The sequence below is a fragment of the Artemia franciscana genome, chromosome 13 (assembly GCF_032884065.1).
Source record: "Artemia franciscana chromosome 13, ASM3288406v1, whole genome shotgun sequence".
Taxonomy (NCBI): domain Eukaryota; kingdom Metazoa; phylum Arthropoda; class Branchiopoda; order Anostraca; family Artemiidae; genus Artemia; species Artemia franciscana.
The window spans coordinates 40,256,976-40,278,642 of NC_088875.1; the positions used below are offsets into that span (position 1 = coordinate 40,256,976).

Genomic DNA, 21,667 nt, shown 5'->3' on the forward strand with positions numbered 1-21,667 from the left:
CCTCAAGTTGCCAGTCAATGTATCTCATGTTCTGCAGCCTCTTCACAAGGTTATTTACAAACGGCTGAAATCATCCTTGAGCAGAAGCTCATGAACCATTTTTCAAAAACCATTTCGAGCACACTCTGCGCATGCACTTAGTTGAAGGTTGCATCAAGGTTGAAAACTCAGTTGAAAATCCCAGGAATGGTATAGGGTATTAAGTTGCAAATTGTTAGGGTATTTTAAGGTGGATGTTGAACTAGGCAAAATGCAAAGTTTACATACTACTACTATTACGACTGGTGCTACTACTATTGCTAATCGAACTACTACTAAAACTGCTATTACTATGACTATCTCTACTACAAATACTACTTCGATTACTACTACTAGTGCTACTGAAACAAAGAGTATTCGGTGAAAACTTCAGGGACTGATGAAGAGGATAGTGAAATATGCTAAATTGGAACACGCAATGTGGATATAGGCTTGTAAAAGGGTGTAACAGCTATATCTAAGAAGCAGCTTCGAGTAACAAGTGTAAACTTTTAGTGTTGAAGGGTACAATGAACAAACCAGAAGATACTATGTACATGCTACTACTACTACTTCTATTACTACTAAGGCTAAGGGTGTCAAATGGAAATTTTCAGGAAATAGTGGAGAATAGTAAATTAAATTAAAACTTGCTGTTTGTAGGCAGGCTTTCAAAAGGCAGTATCAACAGTGTTTCGAGAACGGCTTTGGATGTTAGGCTGAAACTGTCAAGGCATGTTGAGGGGTGTATTGTGGTAATAAAAATGTCTTATATACATGTTGGTACTGCAAGTAGTCGTACTATTACTAGTGCTGTTTGTACCAATAGTAAGGGTAATTGTATGAATTTGGAGCTTTCAGGGACTGTTGAGAGGAATATTGGGCTAAATCAAAACATATTATATACATGCAGGTTATCAACAGGACGTATCAGTAATATCTCAGAAACGCCTTAAAGTATTAAGTTGAACCTATTAGGGCATGAGGACTGGATGTTGAGCTAGACCAAACAGAAACAATGTGAATACTATTGCTTCTTACGATTAATTAAATATAAAAACAAGTTTTTTGAAATGAAAGTAAGGAGCGACATTAAAACTTAAAACGAACGGAAATTACTCCTTATGTGAAAGGGGCTTTTCCTCCTCGACACCCCGCTCTTTACGCTAAAGTTTTTTGTTGTTATAAAAAGTAGAGTTTCGAGAAAGAGTCAAACTTTAGCGCAAGGAGCGGGGTGTCGAGGAGGAAAAGCCCCTTCTAATTTCAAATAGTTGAAATTATTCCTATAGATAGATAGATAGATATCCTAATGATTCGGCAGGATGAAGAGAATTATATTTTAAAATGCCGTCAATTGTTTCACCAATACGTCGTTGTTTGTCTGTCTGTTGACTGACGTCATGTTTGTGTGACGACTGACGTCATGTTTTCAACTGACGAAATTACAGACCGGGACATCGGGACACAAATGACGACCGGGACACCGGCATCTGTCTGTCTGTGGATCAGGTGACGTCATGTTTCTGTGTCGGCTGACGTCATGAAATTAGTTGTCGTCATTTTTGCTTTGACGGTGACGTCATTAATGGTATTTAAGACATGCGTTCACGGAAAAATGTTTAATTGTAAAATGACTGAAGAACCTACAATGGCAGCAGCCGAGGAAGCTGCTCAAAGAGTCTATGCCCCAAAAATGGTGCTGATAGAGAAAGTAAGAAAAGAAAGTGTGCCGAGGAATCACAAGAACAGCAAGAAAACAGGCTTGCAGCTGATAGAGAAAGTAAGAAAAGAAAGCGTGCCGAGGAATCACAAGAACAGCAAGAAAACAGGCTTGGGGCTAAAGAACGCAAAACCGCGCAGTTAGATGAAAATCCACCTGGAAAGCGAGAGTCAAAACATATCAAAACTGAAAATGATAGCGATGATGATTGGGTTTGGGATTTTGACTTGGATAAGGTCATCAATGCCTACCAGATTTAAGTTAAAAAACAAAGGTTCGGCGATATGTACTTCATAGTGACGCTGAAAAATAAAGAAGAAAAAAAAAACTGAAAAAATGTAAAAAACTAAAAAAAACTAAAAAGAAAAAACACTCAAAGATAAATTACAGACCGGGACACAAATGACGACCGACACAGAGGGAATATAAATGACGACCAGGAACCTCAAAGAAAAATTACAGACTGGGACACCCGGACACAAATCACGACCGGGAATATAAATGACGACCGGGACGCAGGGACACAACTACAACGGGGACGCCGGGGGCACAGGCGGGATATATAATTGACGACTGAGACACAGGGATTGTTTTAATAGAAATTACAGACCGGGACACAAATGACGACCGGGACACTGGGACACAGGGAATATAAATGACGACTGGGACACTCAAAGAGAAAATACAAACTGGGACACCAGGACACAAATGACGACCGGGACACAGGGAATATAAATGCTATTTATATGCACAGACAATGGGACAGCGAAGAATGTTGTATATTCGCATGTTTTACGTTGTTAAAAATATATATTTATATCTATCTCTATTCACAGGTGGGACACAGGGACACAGCTACAATGGCGCGTAACTAATGTGGCGCGTAACGACTTACGCGCGCGCGGGGGCTTGGGGGGGGCGCGAAGCGCCCCACCAACTAGGTGTTGGGGTGGCGCGAAACGCCACCCCAACAGCTAGTAGGGAATATAAATGACGACACTCAAAGAGAAAGCGACCGGGACAAAAGGAATGTTCGATTAGCAATCACCACCAACAAAGCACCGGGACACAAATGACGACCGGGACACAGGTAGTATAAATGACGACCAGGACATAAGTAAAAAAAAAAAATAAAAAACTAAAAAAAAAAAAGGTAAAAACTAGATAAAAACTAAAAAGAAAAAAAACAACTAAAAACTAATAAAAAAACTAAAAAAGCTTAAAAACTAAAAAAAATAAAAAAGAAAAAAAAGAAAAAAGGAAAAAAAAATGAAAAATAAAGGAGAAAAACAAAACTAAAAAAAACGAATGTATATACAGACCGGGACACCGGGATACAAATGACGACCGGGACACAGGGGACACAACTACAACGGGGACGCCGGGGGGCACAGGGGGATATAAATGACGACCGGATCACAAGGAATATAAATGACGCCCGGGACACTCAAAGAAAAATCACAGACTGGGACACCGGGACACAAATGACGACCGGGACACAGGGAATATAAATGACGACCGGGACACAGGGACACAACTACAAAGGGGACGCCGGGGGGCACAGGGGGATATATAAATGACGACGGCGACACAGGGAATGGTCGATTAGCAATCACCATCAACAAAGCTCAAGGGCAATCATTAGAATCATGAGGTATAGATCTGAATACGGATTGTTTTCCCAATGGACCATTATATGTTGCATGTTCAAGAGTCGATAAACCTGACAATCTATTTATATGCACAGACAATGGGACAGCAAAGAATGTTGTATATTCGCAAGTTTTACGTAGTTAAAAACATATATATATATATATATATATATATATATATATATATATATATATATATATATATATATATATATATATATATATATATATATATATATATATATATATATTATATATATATATATATCACAGGTGGGACATAGGGACACAACTACAATGAGGCGTAACGACTTACGCGTGCGGGGGAGCTTGGGGGGGGAGGGGGCGCGAAGTGCCCCCACCAACTAGGTGTTGGGGTGGCCCGGTCTGTGTCCGGGTGTTCCCTGTGTCCCGGTTTGTACATAGATTCGTTTTTGAATTGGTACATGATGAAATAAATTTTTAGTTTTTTTTTCTTTTTTTCTTTTTTTTTTTCCTTTTTCTAGCTTTTTAGCTTTTTTTTCTTTTTTCTTTTTAGTTTTTTTGTAGTTTATATATATATATATATATATATATATATATATATATATATATATATATATATATATATATATATATATATATATATATATATACCCCCAAGCCCCCCCGCGCGCTTAAGTCGTTACGCGCCATATTAGTTACGCGCCATTGTAATTGTGTCCCTGTGTCCCACCTGTGAATATATATATATATATATATATATATATATATATATATATATATATATATATATATATATATATATATATATGTTTTTAACTATTTAAAACTTGCGAATATACAACATTCTTCGTTGTCCCATTGTCTGTACATATAGATAGATTGTCAGGTTTACCGACTCTTGAACATGCAACATATAATTGTCCATGGGAAAAACAATCCGTATTCAGATCTATACCTCATTATTCTACTGATTGCCCTTGAGCTTTGTTGATGGTGATTGCTAATCAAACATTCCCTGTGTCCCCATCGTCATTTATATATCCCCCTGTGCCCCCCGGCGTCCCCGTTGTAGTTTTGTCCCTGTGTCCCAGTCGTCATTTATAGTCGACAAACATAACGTCAGTCGACACACAAACATGACGTCAGTCGACACACGGATTCCAGTCGTCATTTGTGTCCCGGTGTCCCAGTCTGTAATTTCTCTTTGAGTGTCCCGGTCGTCATTTATATTCCCTGTGTCCCGGTCTGTATATACATTCGTTTTTGAATTGGTACATGATGAAATAAATTTTTAGTTTTTTTCATTTTTTTTCTTTTTGTTTTTTTTTGGTTTTTGCCTTTTTTTTAGCTTTTTAGTTTTTTTTTCTTTTTAGTTTTTTTGTAGTTTTTACCTTAGTTAGTTTTTTTTTTAGTTTTCTTTTTCTCCTTTATTTTTCAGTTTTTTTCCTTTTTGTAGTTTTTTTTTCTTGTTCAGTTTTTGTTTTTTTTTATTAGTTTTTCTTTTTTTTCTATTTAGTGTTTTTGCTGTTTTTACCCTTTTTTTTAGTTTTTTTTCTTTTTTGGTTTAGTTTTTTATCTTTTTTTTAGTTTTTTTTTAGTTTTTATTTTAGTAGTTTTTACCTGTTTTTTAGTTTTTTCTTTTTTTTTTCTTTTTTTGTTTTTTTTTCTTCTTTTGTATTAATGCTAAAGCCAAGGTTCGAACCTGGAACCTCTCAGACCTAGAACCTGGAACAAGACGCTTTACCAACTCAGCTACTTCGGCTTGAATACATTTACCTTTTTTAGTTTTTTTTTATTTTTATTTTTATTTTTTTTTAGTTTTCTTTTTCTCCTTTATTTGTCAGTTTTTTCCTTTTTTTAGTTTTTTTTCTTTTTCAGTTTTTAGTTTTTTTAGTTTTTTATTAGTTTTTAGTTTTTTTTTTACTTTTTTAGTTTTTAGTTTTTTACCCTTTTTTAGTTTTTTAGCTTTTTTAGTTTTTTTTTCTTCTTTTGTATTAATGCTAAAGCCAAGATTCGAACCTGGAACGTCTCGGACCTAGAACCTGGAACATAACGCTTCACCAACTGAGCTACTGTATTTGTATCGGATTAACGACGCTTCTTGACTACTAAGGTCCCTGCGTCGGCCCTGTAGTGCATTCCTGCAGCATGGTTCGATCTCTGGGTCCCGTATTACCACGCTAAGGTCAAACCCACTGCGCCAACACAGTTAGTTATATAACTGAGCTACTTCGGCTTGAAGACATTCATTTTTGAATTGGTATGTGATGAAATAATTCAGATGTCATATGCGGACAGTGATGTCACTCGACAGACACACAGACAACTTATTTATATCTATCTATCTATCTATCTTCTATATATATAAAAATAAATTGTCTGTGGATCTGTGGATCGTGGATCAGGTGACGTCATGTTTCTGTGTCGGCTGACGTCATGAAATTAGTTGTCGTCATTTTTGTTATGACGATGCTTAGTATATTGTAAAACACATTAATTTGGTTAATAATATACCATTTAAAACACCAAAATGAACATGCTGGAGTAGTCACTCGGTGAGAGAGGGTGTCAGAACGGAGAATGAAGGTCCCAGGTTCAAATCCTGGTTAGGCTAAAAAAGGTAAAAAACTAAAAACTAAAAAAAAAAACTGAAAAAACTAAAAAAAGGCAAAAACTACAAAAAAAACTAATAAAAAAAAAATAAAAAAAAGGAAAAAACTGAAAAATAAGCTCAAATAAAGGTAAAAACCAATAAAAAACTAAAAAGAAAAAAAGGAAAAAACTATAAAAAATTTTCATCTAAAAAACTAAAAAAAACTAAAAAAGGTAAAAACTATAAGAACTAAAAAAGAAAAAAATAAATGCCGATACTCAAAGAGAAAGCGACCAGGACAAAAGGAATGTTCGATTAGCAATCAACAAAGCACCGGGACACAGGGAGTATAAATGACGACCAGGACATAAGTAAAAAAAAAACTAACAAAACTAAAAATAAGGTAAAAACTACAAAAAAACTAAAAAGAAAAAAAAATAAAAACTAATAAAAAAACTAAAAAATCTAAAAATCTAAATAAACTAAAAAAGAAAAAAAAAAGAAAAAAAATAAAGGAGAAAAACAAAACTAAAAAACGAATGTATATACAGACCGGGACACCGGGATACAAATGACGACCGGGACACAGGGAATATAAATGACGACCGGGACACAGGGACACAACTACAACGGGGACGCCGGGCGGGCACAGGGGGATATAAATGACGACCGGGACACCGGGACAGGGAATGGTCGATTAGCAATCACCATCAACAAAGCTCAAGGGCAATCATTAGAATCATGAGGTATAGATCTGAATACGGATTGTTTTCCCATGGACCATTATATGTTGCATGTTCAAGAGTCGGTAAACCTGACAATCTATTTATATGCACAGACAATGGGACAGCAAAGAATGTTGTATATTCGCAAGTTTTACGTAGTTAAAAACATATATATATATATATATATATATATATATATATATATATATATATATATATATATATATATATATATATATATATATATATATATATATATATATATATATATATATATATATATATATATATATATATATATATATATATATATATATATATATATATATATATATATATATATATATATATATATCTATATTCACAGGTGGGACATAGGGACACAACTACAATGGCGCGTAACTAATATGGCGCGTAACGACTTACGCGCGCGGGGGGGCTTGGGGGGGGGGGGCGCGAAGCGCCCCCACCAACTAGGTGTTGGGGTGGCGCGAAGCGCCACCCCAACAGCTAGTATATATATAAAAATAAGTTGTCTGTCTGTGGATCAGGTGACGTCATGTTTCTGTGTCGACTGACGTCATGAAGTTAGTTGTCGTCATTTTTGCTATGACGGTGACGTCATTAAAGTTGTCGTCATTTTTGCTATGACGGTGACGTCATTAAGATGAACTTACAATGGCAAAAGCCGATGAAGATGCTCAAAGAGTCTATGCCAAAAAACTTGCTGCTGATGGAGAAAGTCAGAAAAGAAAGCGTGCCGAGGAACTACCAGAGCAACGCGAAAGCAGACTTGCTGCTAAAAGAGAAAGTGAAAAAAGAAGGCGTGCCGAGGAATCACAAGAACAGCAAGAAATCAGGCTTGCTGCTGATAGAGAAAGTAAGAAAAGAAAGCATGCCGAGGAATCACAAGAACAGCAAGAAATCAGGCTTGCTGCTGATAGAGAAAGTAAGAAAAGAAAGCGTGCCGAGGAATCAGAGCAACCTGAAAGTTATCGCCTGGCATTCAGGTACAGCCCAGTCGATGATTATAGCTTGAGTAGATGTGTTCAAATCAGGACAATGTCTAAAATTTGTCCCAAGGCCTTGAAATTCAATGGTGAAACAATGGGTATGTTTTGCGCCTCAGGAAAAGTTAAACTTCCTCTATTGGCTGCACCACCAGAGCCATTGAAGACTTCCCTTACTGGAACTACGTCAGAATCTAAGCGTTTTTGTCAAAAATCAGAAAATACAACTCATGTTTCCAAATGACGTCGTTTGGAGCCCAAATCGAAAATCCAGACCAATTTATGTCTACTTTCAAAGTAAAAGAGCAAATTTATCATAGAGCAGGTTCCCTTCTACCATTCTCAGGGGAGAATCATAAATTTTTACAATTGTACTTCATCAGTGATAGAAATTCTGAATTGAATGCACGTTGCGAAATTTCTCCCAAGGTTGAAAGGACAATCGTTTCCCAATTGCAACATCTTTTCCACGAAAATAATAATTTAGTGCGTCTGTTCAAAACAGCCATCGATTTGATGCCTACTGATACCCATAAAATTGTTATTTCCGCTGACAAAACGCCTCCTGGCAAACATGTTCGTAGATACAATGCTCCAACTATCGACGAAGTGGCAATCGTTATGGTCGGTGATCAGTTTTTACCTCGAGATATTATTCTTCATAAGCGAAACGCTCAGTTGTTAAGAATTGCTGAAACTCATCGATTCTACGATGCCCTACAATATCCTATCATTTTTTGGGATGGAGCCGACGGCTATCACTTTAATATTAAATTGATGAATCCATCCACTAACAAAGAAATGAAAAAGAAATGCAGTGCAATGCATTATTATTCCTATAGACTAATGATTCGGCAGGATGAAGAAAATTATATTTTAAAATGCCATGAATTGTTTCACCAATTTGTCGTTGATATGTATGCTAAAATTGAATCGGAACGTTTGCTATATATCCGCCTGAATCAGACCAAGCTGCGCTCTGAACAATACATTCATTTGCGAGATGCAGTTATAAATGACGGTAATACCACAAACGTTGGAAGATTAACAATTTTACCTTCGTCATATGCTGGCAGTCCCCGTCATATGCATGAATATGCTCAAGATGCTATTGCGTATGTTCGTCTCTATGGTCGTCCAGATTTATTTATTACATTTACATGTAATCAATCTTGGGACGAGATACTGCAGCTTTTACTTCAAGGCCAATCGGCGGTTCATAGGCATAATATTACGGCCCGTGTCTTCCGGCAAAAGTTGAAATCACTGATAAACTACATAGTAAAACTTGAAGTGTTTGGGTCAGTGCGATGCTGGATGTACTCAGTGGAATGGCAAAAACGAGGTTTGCCACACGCACATATACTAATTTGGCTACATAAAAAAATTACTTCGAAAGAAATTGATGATGTGATTTCCGCTGAAATACCTGATAAAAATGTCGATAAGGGGTTACATGATATTATTGTAAAAAATATGATACATGGACCTTGCGGTGCACTGAACGAAAATTCACCATGCATGGCCAAAGGAAGGTGCACAAAGCAATATCCTCGACTTTTAGTATCAAAGACAATTACTGGCAATGATGGTTACCCACGATATAGAAGAAGATCTACTGAAGATGGCGGTAAAACAGCAATAATAAAGAAGCGTAACGGTACCACCATCGAAGTAGATAACCAGTGGGTTGTTCCATATTCCTCATTATTATCAAAAACATTTAATGCACACATAAACGTTGAATACTGTAACTCCGTAAAGGCAATCAAATACATATGTAAATACGTCAACAAAGGCAGTGACATGGCAGTTTTTGGCTTGCAGCCCGAAATCAAAGATTTCGACGAAATCGTAAAATATCAGGCTGGAAGATACATAAGCAGTAATGAAGCTGTTTGGCGAATTCTTTCATTTCCGATACATGAACGTAGTCCAGCTGTTGTTTACTTAGCGGTACATTTACAGAATGGTCAACGCGTTTATTTCACGGAAACCAACGTGCAACAAAGAGCCCTGAATCCACCGGATACAACATTAACAGCTTTTTTTCGCTTTGCAAAAATGATTCTTTTGCAAAAAAACTGCTGTATACTGAAGTGCCTTCGTATTACACGTGGAATACTAAAAATAAAGTATTTGAACGTCGAAAACAGGGTAAGTCAGTCGACGGCCAACCTACCATCTTCAAAGATACCACGATAGGAAGACTCTACACCGTACACCCCAATCAACATGAATGCTTCTTTCTACGCCTGCTTTTGGTGAATGTACCCGGTCCGACATCCTTTGAGTATTTGAGAACTGTTAACGGTACTATACATGACACTTACCGTAGTGCATGCCAAGCTCTGAATTTATTGGAGAATGACCAACACTGGGATAACTGCATCAATGACGCGTGCGAAACGTCAACCCCAAGTCAAATTCATGCATTGTTTGGCATCATTTTAACAACTTGCTCTCCATCAGCTCCTACAGAGTTATGGGAAAAATATAAGTCAAAAATGTCCGAAGATATACTCCATCGAAAACAGTTAGAGACGTCAGATATGACTTTTGATTTTCAATCAGAAATTTATAACTACACTTTAGTTATTATAGAAGATTTGTGCGTACGTATGGCAAACAAACCTCTTCAGGATTTGGGAATGCCTTCACCTAACCGTATCGCTGCTGTTTCGACATGTGTAGAATTGGATCGTGAACAAAGTTACAGTACGAGTGATCTATTGTCGTATGTACAAAATAACATTTCCAAGTTAACGTCGGAACAAAAAGTCATTTATGATACGATAATGCATTGTGTCGATAACAACGTTGGAGAAATTTTCTTTTTGGATGCGCCAGGAGGTACTGGTAAAACGTTTCTGATAAAACTGATTCTGGCATCAATTCGATCAAAAAATGATATAGCGTTGGCAATTGCGTCGTCCGGAATAGCCGCAACATTGCTGCCTGGTGGAAGAACTGCTCATTCCGCTTTGAAATTGCCTCTGAATTGGCATTCTACAGAAACTCCTACGTGCAATATTTCCAAATCATCTGGGATGGGTAAAGTATTGCAGCAATGCAAACTTATTATGTGGGATGAGTGCACTATGGCACACAAAAAATCGCTCGAGGCTCTGGATCAATGCTTGAAAGATTTGAGAGGCAAGTCGAAACCCTTTGGCAGCACATTAATATTGCTTGCGGGAGATTTCAGGCAAACATTACCTATAATATCTAGATCAACTCCTGCAGACGAAATGAATGCTTGCCTGAAAAATTCTAATTTATGGGCACACGTAAAAATATTAAAATTAACTACAAATATGCGTGTCCGATTGCAAAACGATGACTCTGGTCAAACATTTTCAGATCAATTGCTGGCAATTGGAAACGGAAAGCTCCCAGTAGACTCAATTTCAGGACGTATACAACTACCTGCTGATTTCTGTAATTTAGTGACGTCCAAAAATGAATTGATTGAAAAAGTATTTCCAAATATTCTAAAAAATTATAAAAATAATAAATGGCTAAGTGAAAGAGCGATTCTCGCACCCAAAAATATAGACGTCCACGAAATCAACAATATTGTTTTGACCAAGATTCGAGACCAGGCAGTCCTTTACAAGTCAGTCGACACAGTTTTGGAACCAAATGAAGCGGTTAATTATCCATCTGAATTTTTAAATTCCATAGATCCTTCAGGGTTTCCACCACACGTGCTACAACTAAAAATAGGCGTACCAATAATACTTTTAAGAAATATCAACCCACCAAAGCTTTGCAATGGCACGCGACTTGCCGTAAAAAAAAAACAATGGAAAACCTAATAGAGGCCACAATCTTGACAGGGCCTTTTGAGGGTGAGGCTGTTCTTATTCCTCGCATTCCCATGATTCCAAAGGATCTGCCTTTTCAATTTTTAAGATTGCAATTCCCAATTCGATTAGCATTTGCAATCACCAATAACAAAGCTCAAGGTCAATCATTAGAAAAATGTGGTATAGATCTTAATACTGATTGTTTTTCCCATGGACAATTGTACGTTGCATGTTCGAGGGTCGGTAAACCTGACAATATATTTATATGTAGCGACAATTTGACAGCGAAGAATGTTGTATATTCGCAAGTTTTACGCAGTTAATTTGTACTGTATCTATCTATCTATATAAAAACGAGTTGTGTGTATGCATGTTTGTTTGTTTGTAAAAAGAGCGTTTGCATATGACGTCATTATTAGTACATAAGGCTTTGTATATGCACAGACAATGGGAAAGCCAAGAATGTTGTATATTCGCAAGTTTTACGTAGTTTGAAACACATATATAAATCTATCTATATTCACAGGTGGGACACAGGGACACAACTACAATGGCACGTAACTAATAATGCGCGTAACGACTTACGCGCGCGGGGGGACTTGGGGGGGGGCGCGAAGCGCCCCCCCAACAGCTAGTATATATATATAGATTAATGCTAAAGCCAAGGTTCGAACCTGGAACCTCTCGGACCTAGAATCTGGAACATAACGCTTTACCAACTGAGCTACTGTATTTGTATCGGATTAACGACGCTTCTTGACTACTAAGGTCCCTGCGTCGGCCCTGTAGTGCATTCCTGCAGCATGGTTCGATCTCTGGGTCCCGTATTACCACGCTAAGGTCAAACCCATTGCGCCAACACAGGTAGTTATATAACTGAGCTACTTCGGCTTGAATACATTCGTTTTTGAATTGGTATGTGATGAAATAATTCAGACGTCATATGCGGACAGTGGCGTCACTCGACAGACACACAGACAACTTATTTTTATATATATAGCTTTTTCAAATTTCAGAGCCCTCTAGAGGGAGAAGGAGTAGAGGTTGGTACTTTAAAATACCTTCCCGGGACATACTTTAGCCTGTAGACCCATCCCTGAAAGTTTCATTTTCCTAACCTTAACCCTTTCCAAGATAGCAAGAAGTCAATTAACTAGAATTTTACCAATCTATTTAATGGTTTTTTTTTCAAAATTTAGGAAATGTATTTGTATATCTTTAACACCTTATAAATTGGGATTGAGCAAAGTTGTGAAGCTGAAAACAATTTTGTTGTACTTCATTCAAGCAGAAGATCTATTTTGCAAGGTTTCACTTTTATAAAACACATATTTTTAAAGGTCATCAAAGGTCAGGGCCCTCTAGAGGAAGGAGTGGAGGAATGTACTTCAGAACACCTTCCCAAGACATACTTTAGCCTGTAGAACCATCCCTGAAAGTTTCATTTTCCTAACCCCTTTCCAAGATAGCAAGAAGTCACTTAACTAGATTTTTACCGAAAATTCTTCTATATTGTTACATAAATGCCCACCTTGGTCTGTGAAGTCAGCTGCACAACCGCTTTCCTGAAAGCAAGTTTTGTATCACTATTTCCCATTTCCTTTGACTTTTCTAGTACAGCGTTGACGGAAATGTAAATAAAATACTGTATGCCGACAATACAGAACTTGTTTAAAAAGTGTTTTGAAAAACTATAAGGAGGAGTATGCAATTTTGAACTTACATGGCCCCTTTACTCTGCCCTAAAAAGGACATAAGGAAATTTTGGTTCAGTTTTAAACTGTCAAGATCAAAACCTGCAAGATCATAACCTAAGACCTCTTTACAACTGCACAGAAATTTGTTCGTAAGATTTTAAGGCTAAGTTCAAGGTTATATAAATTAAGGTTGGAGGCCCCTCGTGTACGCTTTTGGCTGGGGTAGGGGTTTAGGTTATTTACTTAAAAGGAATTGTTCTACCGGAGGGGTATCCAACCACAAATTTATATGACCTCAAACTTGGCCTGAAGATCTTACAAGGAAACTTTGTGCATTCCGAAAGAGGTCCCAGGTCGTTGCGGGTTTCCATATTGTCAGTTAGAACCAGGATCTGAAATGGAAATTAACCTTTTAAACAGATTTTAATGGGGGTACCACCAGGTACCACAGCCAACCACAAATCTGTGATTTTTGGATACCCTTATGCCTAATGCTGGACACCCTATGCCAAACGCTGCATACCTGTTGGTACTCTAACCCTGACCTATCTCACTACAGGTACTGATTGGTTGATTTCTGAGCTGCAGTAAAATCATTAATATTTTGTTGGGAACAGTATCCAACGTTTAGCATAGGGTATCCAGCATTAAGCATAGGCTATGCCAAAAGCTAGATAATATCCAGCTTTTGGCATAGGGTAATAAAAAATCAGTAATTCGTGGCAGACTGGGGTACCATGCCCTTGCTGCAGGGCATGGTACCCCAGACTATGAGCACCATGCCCATACATTGGGGCTCCATGCCTCAAAATTGAGGATTTGTGTATGACTGGTTGCTAGGACTGAACCAAAATTTCCTTATAATCTTTTTAGGCCAAGTTCCAGGTTGCATACCCCTCCTATAATTATGCAATTAATCAAGCCAATTCATGTAAGAGTATTAATTTTCATTAGCTGTTAACAAGGACAACAGTTATCGACAATGAACAGTTTGTTCAAGTGCTACTCTTCTGGTCTACCCTGCACTGAACACACATTGTATTAATAAACCCCACATTATACTAATAAATAAAAAGATAATAATAAAACTATTCTGGTGGATATCAAGACCTCCTTGATAATTGACACTTCTATAAATTGTTCAGTAACAAATTCTGCAAAATCTGCAACAAATTCCTGATTTTAATGAAATAATGTTTGGGGTTCAAAATGTGTTTTTGCAGTTGTCAGGGTATCTGATATTCAGGTACCACAGTCCAACTGGGGTAACTGACCATGGTATCTGAGAAAGTCATCTCACTTTCATCATTACCAACAAAAGAGCCGATGATTTTATTAGATTGGCCGTAAAGAAGTTTGGACCTTAGTGATGTGACTGAATATCAGTTTATGTTTTGGGATGAATTCAAAATGCAATTTTGGCAATTGTCATTTTTGAAGGACAACCGCAGAAAGAACTAACTGCAGATCCATTTAGCATGGTAACAGATAACATGGTATCTGCAAAATGCAACTAGTGACAATCTACCACAAACCCCTGATTTTTGGATACCCTATGCCAAACGCTGGATATATCTAGCATTTGGCATAGCCTATGCCTAACGCTCGATACCCAATGCCAAATGTTAGATACCTGTTCTCAATAAAATATTGATGATTTTACTGAAGCTCAGAAATCAACCAATCAGAATTCACCTGCAGTAAGATAGGTCAAGGTTATTAGTACCAACAGGTATCCAGCATTTGGCATATGGTGTCCAGCATTAGGCATAGGCTATGCCAAATGTTAGATATATCTAGCGTTTGGCATAGGGTATCCAAAAATCAGGGGTTTGTGGTTGACTGTCTAGTGATATCTGATTAGTTAACATCTATATTTGGGTGTTGCCGTCAGTCTACAGTAGAGGTATGCTGATCAAATACTACAACCCAAGGAAGTAAGTATCATGAGCAGAGGTGTTACCATACTAGCCAAAATGTCTGGGGGGTCAAGGTATTTACCGACTGGGTTGTCATTTTTATTGACTATTTTTCTTGAGAAAACGACTGTTTTAAGAAAAACAGACTACAGCATTACATCATACAGACTACAGTTATTCTGTCTTCTGTGTGGATTTTCTTGACTTTTTTTAAAGCACAACTCTTGCCTAGAAATGATCTTTAACCTATGAAATGGGTAGAAATTTGTTTCGGAAACACCATTACCGTCCACGAGAAAATAGCGATTTTCTTGTTAGCGCTTGTCGACTATGTCCAGCTTTCCCGCTCTCCGACGCGGCGGCTGGGCCAAAAACATTTGAAAAACTGAACGAGCCGTGGTTAAAATGTGGGAAAATTTACAAATAAAACAAGTAAGAAGTAAAAAGTATAAAAGAAGTAAGCTTGTAATTCCATATGGAAACTAAATTATAAAAGGCAGAATAAGCAAGAGGAAGTCGTGTTAATACAGAAAGTCGTGCCTTGCAGGTTTTTGGTTCATCCATACACATCCTGTTTTGTCATGGTTCCAGTTGGACTATCCCTCTGAGGCGAGAACAAATAGTATTCTTTGATTATTTTTTTTTTTTATAAAACAATATTTTCCTGGGCTTCGCCTGGATTCGGGGCAAACAATCTTTTTCAGGGATTTGCTTCTGGGCAAACTACCTGTCCGGTGAGAATAGGAAGTTCACGTCTTCATATTTTTATCCGTAAATCGACTGTCACGTCAGCTTGGATTTTTTTTTAATATTCCTTCAGACCTAGCTGATTACGAATCATATTTGACGCTGTAAACCGGATACGTCAGCTGTGTTCCGTCAGCTACATGCACCGTGAAATATGACTTTTTGGGATCCCAAAACGTAAGTGGAGGGATACCTATGACATCGCAAAAGTTGTCCGTCCGTCTGTAAGCACGATAACTCTCGAAGAGAATGAGATATTTTCATGAAACTTGGTGTGAGGATTCTTTGGGTCAAGAGTAAGGTCGAGTCTGGATCAAATATTGAATTTTTGGGATCCCATCGTAACCTTTGGTCTTGTTTTTGTATCCTCTCAAAGTTTGAACAAAATATTTCAACCCTTTCGAGAGTTGTGGTGCTAGCAGTCGGACAAAACTCAACGAAGTCATCCCGTCACTGATGTTTGGGGGGGGGGAGGAGACTTGTGATTAATAGGTTCCCTCTTTTCAGGACCCGCGGAAATCTTCCTGATATGAGCAAGGAAGTTGTGGTTGTGGCGGCAACTGGGGAAAGCAGTGAGTACAGTGAAGAAGAATCAAGAGATGCCTTCCTTCCAGTCTATAGCATACAAGAAAGAGACTCTGTGGAAAGAGTAAAACTGTCAGACAAGAGAAAGGGCATGAAATTGAATCTGCCAGTGCTCAAAACTTTGAACGGCCTCAAAAGAGCTCAAAGGGAGCCAGAAAGCGATGATGACCTGCAAGAAGTTTAATGCACAACTTCAAAAGGCTTTGTTCACGTGCAGGGCTTCAAAGGGAGAGAGAACTTGCCACAGCAAAAAGGGGAAGACTCACCTGGGCCATCAAAGGGCTTTGCCAGTCCTATTCAAGTACAAGGCATTAAAGCGATAGAGGTCTTGCACAAGAACTTGCAGCAGAAGAGAAGTGAAGCCTCACCCGTTCCTGGACCTTCGAAGGACTTTGTCAGCCCTATTCAAGTACAGGGCCTTAAAGTGACAGAGGCCTTGCACTTGCCGCAGCAGAGAAGTGAAGCCTCACCGAGAGCTTCCAAAGGCAATGCCAATCCCAATGTTCTTGTACAAGGAGGCAAAGGGGCAGATGACTCGGGCGGAAGTTCCGAGCAGACTAGAAATAAAGCCTTACCAGAACGAGAGCCCCCAGTCAAGAAGACAAAAAAAGAACCAGTTAAAGGACAGTCAAGTGCAGATGCCCTTATTGAGGAGGCTGCAAAAGCCCTGCGTAGTATCGTTGAGACCCCAATGAACCAAAACCAGTCACCGAATTTTGGATACTGCCAGTCATTGGCTGCCCAGTTAGACAGCTTCACACCTCTTGTGCAGGCAAGAATCAAAGCAAAGTTTGCTTCAATCGTTTTAGAAGAAATGGAAAAGCTTGAAAAACATTAAAAGACCTGCTAATATTAAGTGTTTGGTTAGAGAAGTGGTAGATTTTGAATTTGGCTTTTTCAAGATTCTAGTTGAAATTATAACTTCCTTTAGTTCGAGTGCATTTGTAATGTTCATGTGACTTTGAACGTCAGATGAGAAGATTTAAGTTAGTCTGCTATTATAAATAATTCCATTTTTAGTTTAGTTTTTTTTTTACTTTTCTCTCAGTATAACGAGTTTGTAATACATCTCATGATTCGAGCTCCTAGTCCAGAGTTAGGGGTGCCCCACTGAGGCATACATTGCAAAGTTTTGAACTCCAGGTGATATGGGGCCCACTTAATAGATATAATGAAGCAAACCTACATGAGAAATATCGTCAGAAAACAATGAGCTATACATGCCGTGTCCCAATTGCTAAGTTAGGCCTAAATTGCAGGGAGGGGGGCCCAAAAGCTCTGTTCCAACGTCTTTTATGCCCGGGCCCCACTACGGAAGATTTAGCTGGTCCTCTAGTATTTTGTTTACTCTTTGGAGCATGCTTATTATTGTCAGGAAAAGTTCATTTTAGTTACATTTACGGTATAGGGGTTTTTGGCTGTTTGGGAATGTATTGCCTCTTGAACCTAATGGTAAGCATTGGACCTTCCCTTGGTGTTACAATTTCAGTCCTAGGGTATTGTCTTTTGCCAATGGTTGGACTGGCCGCCATGGGTGTTGTGTTTTCACTGAAAGTTTTGATTGGTTTCATCATAACTGGATTGTGTGTTTTTTGGTGCGCTGTTTCATCATCAAAACTTTTTGTTACTGCTCTTGATATGGAGAAGCAGCAGACCTTGGTGGCTTATCCATGTGCATTGCTTTATGGCATTTTTGGACTTCTTGTTTTTTTTTAATTTTTATGTACAGGAAAAAAAGTTTTATGTACAGGAAAAGCTTGAAAACCATTATTTTCAGTAAATTACTAGTTTTTCAGAATTCTGTAAACATAGGGAAGTATCACGAGTCAGTTTGTCTGAAACAGTTTATATGCTTATAGCTTATATTAAATATTTGCATAAATCGCGAAGAAGTAATTTAAATCAATATTTTGTGCTCCCAAGACCCTAAATCAAGTATAAATGCCTCTTTCACAATTTTGTTATAAAATATATTCTTTTAAATTATTGGTAGGTCCTCATCCAAAGAGCAGCAACAGAGAAAACCATGCTCCACTCTGATCACTTTAGAATTTATTAATTTTTGCGAAATACGCCTCCGCTCCTAGTCTTTATGTATAAACCTTTTAAAAAGCAAAAAAAAAATAAGTTAATATTCAAATTTACCAATGAACACCCAACAAATATATTTTTACAATAGAATATTTTCTCTTCAATGTGCAATAAAGCTACAAGGAACAAAGACAATTTATTTGCCAACTTTCAAAATGGGCACAAACATACACTATAACATGAATAAGCGATTCATCCACTAAAGAAAAATAATCAGAAATTTCCACGTAGAATAGCCTCGTCTTGCCATGGCACTCTACCAACTCCACAAAAATAGTCTTTAAAAGCCTCGTGAATTTTTAATGCATCTCTGCCTGAAAAGTTTCCAGAAATGTTACCACTTGGCAATATAGGTATGCTCTGTCGCCGCCACGAACCTGGAATTATCTGTCCATTTGCTTCACGGTCAACCAAGACAGATGTGAAATAACTGTTTCCATTCTGAGCATTCGTCACCATTAGGAAATTATGAAGAACGCACACGGCCTTCACAATGTGATCGATGGTCTCGAGTTTGCCCATCATGGTACTTTTAAGCACCCGAAATCGAGAGGCGAGGATTCCAAAAGTGTTCTCCACGACACGACGGGCTCTAGACAGTCTGTAATTGAAGATTTTTTTGTCTGTGGTTAGGTCACCATATCGTGAAAATGGTTTCAAGAAATTCGTCTTCAACGGGAATGCCTCGTCGCCAATAAAGACGTGCGGCAAAGGGCAGGAGGTATTCGGCAACTATCACCTGGTACTGGAAGCCTGTTCACTTCCAGGGCCTTTCCAAAGCTGGACCTTTTGAAAACGGTACTGTCGTTTTCTTTACCTTTTGCACCAACGTCTATGTATAAGAAGCGGTACCGCGCATCGACGACAGCCATAAGCACTATGCTTTCAAAGTCGTGAAAATTGTGGTAATCAGAGCCAGAATTGGGGGGCTTATGAATCCTACAATGCTTTCCATCAGCTGCCCCTATGCAGTTTGGAAACTGCCACAGATCATTGAACTCCCTTGAAACCAGCTTGAGATCTTCTTCAGTTGGAGGCTTCATGTAAAGAGGCTGAAGGACAGTCCATAATGCCTGACAAGTCTCCATAATAATGCCACTAAGTGCAGCTCTCGAGACTCTGAAGGCTATTGATAAACTGAACATTGAATCTCCACTAGCCAAGACTCTAAAAAAAAAAAAAAATTAGACCCAGAACTTAATTCTCTAGAGTGGAGCAGGCCTAGGCTACTACAAAATGGTACTTGAAAGCTATGATTAAAGTAACATTTGCTGCAGTATTTCAGCTTTCAAAAACCTTGTATCAAGGAAATTCTATATGAAAAGCCTAACTTCCTAAACTGAAAACGTTCCAAACCTGCAGAATGTACTGACAACTAGTGAGAAATAATGTCAATTTTTACAAAGTATAGGCTTATCCAAATAAATGAGGAATCTGCTATGAACAAGCTACACAAAAGTGTAATTATTAAATACACCCAAGCTCGAGGAAGTTAAGTAAGTAGTAAGTAAGGTTTATTAGACAAGAACTTGCTAGCCATCTAATTTGAGTTTTTTTTACAAACTATAATTTTTATTTAACCCTCAAACGTTACAGAATGGGAGACATGGCGGTACAAATATTAACAAAGTGGCAATACTAAGCACGCTTACAGGAGATCATCTAAGAACCAGAATCATAATCAAACTTAGGTGTTTACACCTATAATAGCTGCAAGCACACTTGAAATAGCTCTGAAAATTTTTATTATTGATAAAACTTTGTCAAAGTAAGAAATTGTTACCTGAGAGTCATTGCCAGTCTACACTTGGCAACAATAGCAGGCCTCATAACAGTGTCATTTTTCTCTATTAGTGAACTGACACATGACGCAATAAAGTCCATCTGCTCTTTTGACATTCTGTAAGTCTGAAAGAAGAGCTCATGGTCGGAAGCTTCCATCTCTTTTGTTAATGCCTCATACATGCCATGCTTCTCTCGCAGCTAAAAAACAACAAAAAAACATTAATGTATAGCCTAATACCATCTTTTTGTGAGGCAACATTACTGCATTGCCTACACTGATGGTTAATATGACAAAGCTGGTTGTCACTACTAAGATCACAAAAATAAAATCAGCTATTTGCCAGACTAACCATTAAAAAAGGCTGGTGAGATTGCCTTCTGGACACGCAGTAACACAATGCAAAAATTATGTTAGGAAAATGGGAAACACAAAAACTATCAACCTAGTGCCCTCAATTCATACTAGAGAGCCTTGAGAAACTAGAGAGCAATGAGATTTGACAGTTTCTAAAGAGATAAAAGCGACAACACTCAATATTATGCTGGGCAGGCTAACAGAGTAGTCTGTGTAGACAGTTATTTTACTTAAAGAATTAGGTAGATATCACATAGATATTTAATATCTCCCTGCTGCAGGAGGAGAATGTAGTCCAAAATGACTCCGGAAGGAGCTGAGAAGGGGTATCCAACCTCAACTTTATATAAAAGGACTTGTCCTGAAAATCTTACAAAGAAAATTCTGTGCAGTACAAAGCGGGTCCTAGGACCTAGAACCAGGCTCTCAGCCTAGGTCACTCAGGATATGAAAAGTTGGCACCTCATTGTGACTGTACTCAAATTTCTTTTCAGCCTCTTTAGAGGCGTTTTTCCGTGCTCCCACAAACAGTTTGTGGGTCGATTGTGGGGCCCACAAGTGTTTTTCCGCGACCAACAAGAAAAACGCCTTAGGTCAGGTTTGAGCTTGTATTTGAGGCTGGGTATCATCCTGCTGGCCTTGCCTGCAACAGGAGCTGTAGCCTGGCTATAGCAGTCCTGTAGCCTGCCTGCAGTGTAGGTGAGATGGTCAAATGACTGCAAAATCCTAACTTTACCTGAAAAGATGGCCTGACCCAGAATCTCCTCTTTCTTCTCTGTCTCTTTTTTTTTCTTCGGTGCTTTTAAAAGCAGCAGCAATCAATAATGATGCTGTGGCTGCTATCATAATATTCCTGTTGGTTTCATCCATGCTTACAAAATTTTCAAATTTTCTGCCAAAAGGACAAGAATCTTTTCCCACTTTTCCCTCTGTGTGTAAACGTAAATCCTGTCTCCGAGACAGGATTCCCGTC

General features: G+C 38.1%; 1 protein-coding gene across 2 annotated transcripts; it reads right to left on the reverse strand.

Moving 5' to 3' along the window:
• Window positions 1–18,671: 18,671 nt before the first annotated feature.
• On the reverse strand, window positions 18,672–21,610 carry LOC136034931 (uncharacterized). 2 transcript variants are annotated; one of them, XM_065716460.1, is made up of 3 exons: window positions 21,431–21,610; window positions 20,338–20,537; window positions 18,672–19,721 (listed from the first exon to the last, which is right to left on the reverse strand). In XM_065716460.1, the coding sequence occupies exons 2-3, from the start codon at window positions 20,517–20,519 to the stop codon at window positions 19,226–19,228; spliced, it is 678 nt and encodes a 225-aa protein (XP_065572532.1). In that variant the 5' UTR covers window positions 20,520–20,537; window positions 21,431–21,610; the 3' UTR covers window positions 18,672–19,225. The 2 variants fall into 2 exon arrangements, with proteins under 2 accessions (XP_065572532.1, XP_065572531.1); XM_065716459.1 differs by lacking the exon at window positions 21,431–21,610 and having other exon boundaries at window positions 20,338–20,841.
• Between the last annotated feature and the right edge of the window lie 57 nt (window positions 21,611–21,667).

Coding starts and splice junctions, on each gene's coding strand:
- LOC136034931 (XM_065716460.1), bottom strand. CDS start 20,519: ATGTATGAGGCATTAACAAAAGAGATGGAAGCTTCCGACCATGAGCTC. Junction 19,722..20,337: donor AGACTGGCAATGACTCTCAG/GTAACAATTTCT, acceptor TTTTTTTTTTAG/AGTCTTGGCTAGTGGAGATT.